The following is a 1,259-nucleotide window of genomic DNA, read 5'->3' on the forward strand; positions in this document are numbered from 1 at the left end:
CTGAAAAGTCAAAAATTATTAAATCCCCATGAGAAATATTCAAAATTCATCAGAATATCAACGTGCCTAATAATCATGCACGCGGTGTATATACAGTATATATATTGAAAATGTTCTTCTGTTCTTCCTCTCAGATTCTAGTAAAGGACGTTCCATCTGCTCACTGTTACACTTTTACGGACCCCCACATCATCACATTTGATGGCAGGTAATGGCTCTACAATCAAAAGTAGTCAAATAATAAAAGTTGATATATTAAGCCCATGTTTTGCTGTGGAATTACCAGTGAACACTTTTCAATGCAAATGCAGTGAGAATTACATATAATATTGTTTGTTTGTTCACAGGAGGTATGATAATTACCAGATAGGCACCTTTGTGCTGTACAGGAGCACTGCTCGGCCGTTTGAGGTGCATGTGAGACAGTGGGAATGTGCCGGCATGACCGCCCATCCCACCTCGTGTGTCTGTGGCTTTGCGGCCAGGGATGGTGGTTATGTTGTCACTTATGACATGTGTAATGGACTGGCGGGAGAGACAAAGCCACGCCTCTCTGTGAAGAACGGAGACCTGCTAAAGAGTGGAATCCGTGTCAATGAGTCCTACCAAGGCCGCAAAGTCACTGTGAGTGATATTGGGTGTATATGATAACTAGAACATGTTCAAGATAGTAGAGTGGCATTAGTAAGTATAAATAATGAATGTAAACTTTTTTGTTTTTTGTTCAGATTACATTCTTGTCGGGGGCATTTGTGCGTGTGGATGTGGCTGACTGGGGAATGAGTCTGACTGTAAGGGCCCCAGGCTCTGATCAAGGCCACACTGAAGGCCTGTGTGGAACTTTTGATAGAAAGCCAATGAATGACTACCACAAAGAGGGAGGACAGTCTGTGGAGGACAGCACTTCTTTTATCAACGCATGGAGGTGAGACTTGCCATGCTTAATTAGTTCAATAGATGTTTAATATTTAGTACTTGGGGTTCATTTAAATTCATAACTGTAAGTATGAGCTAAAGTTTTAGTGATGCTTGCCTTAGATTCGTTTTAGGGATGCACCAATATCAAAATTATGGTTGATAATGATAATTAGCCAACAAACCAATAAACAGCTGATAAGCCGAAAATCTAAATTATTTGGTGTGATATATTTTTTTAAATAAAGCCAATATTAAAAACTAAAAAAATCAATCATTTTAAAAGCTGCAAGTAAATTTTGCCCTAATAATATTATAATTATTCATATATTTGTATTTAACAG

At 38.4% G+C, this 1,259-nt stretch overlaps 1 protein-coding gene across 1 annotated transcript; it reads left to right on the forward strand.

Annotated features, from left to right (window-relative positions):
• Positions 1–134: 134 nt before the first annotated feature.
• Positions 135–925, forward strand: LOC107683123 (von Willebrand factor D and EGF domain-containing protein-like; the record flags this gene model as incomplete). Its single annotated transcript, XM_016479205.1, has 3 exons — positions 135–208; positions 348–624; positions 729–925. Coding segments are annotated over 3 exons (548 nt in total), but the record flags the coding sequence as incomplete, so codon positions are not given.
• Positions 926–1,259: the final 334 nt, after the last annotated feature.

Source organism: Sinocyclocheilus anshuiensis, unplaced genomic scaffold, assembly GCF_001515605.1.
Source record: "Sinocyclocheilus anshuiensis isolate Anshui unplaced genomic scaffold, SAMN03320099.WGS_v1.1 C32948728, whole genome shotgun sequence".
Taxonomy (NCBI): Eukaryota; Metazoa; Chordata; class Actinopteri; order Cypriniformes; family Cyprinidae; genus Sinocyclocheilus; species Sinocyclocheilus anshuiensis.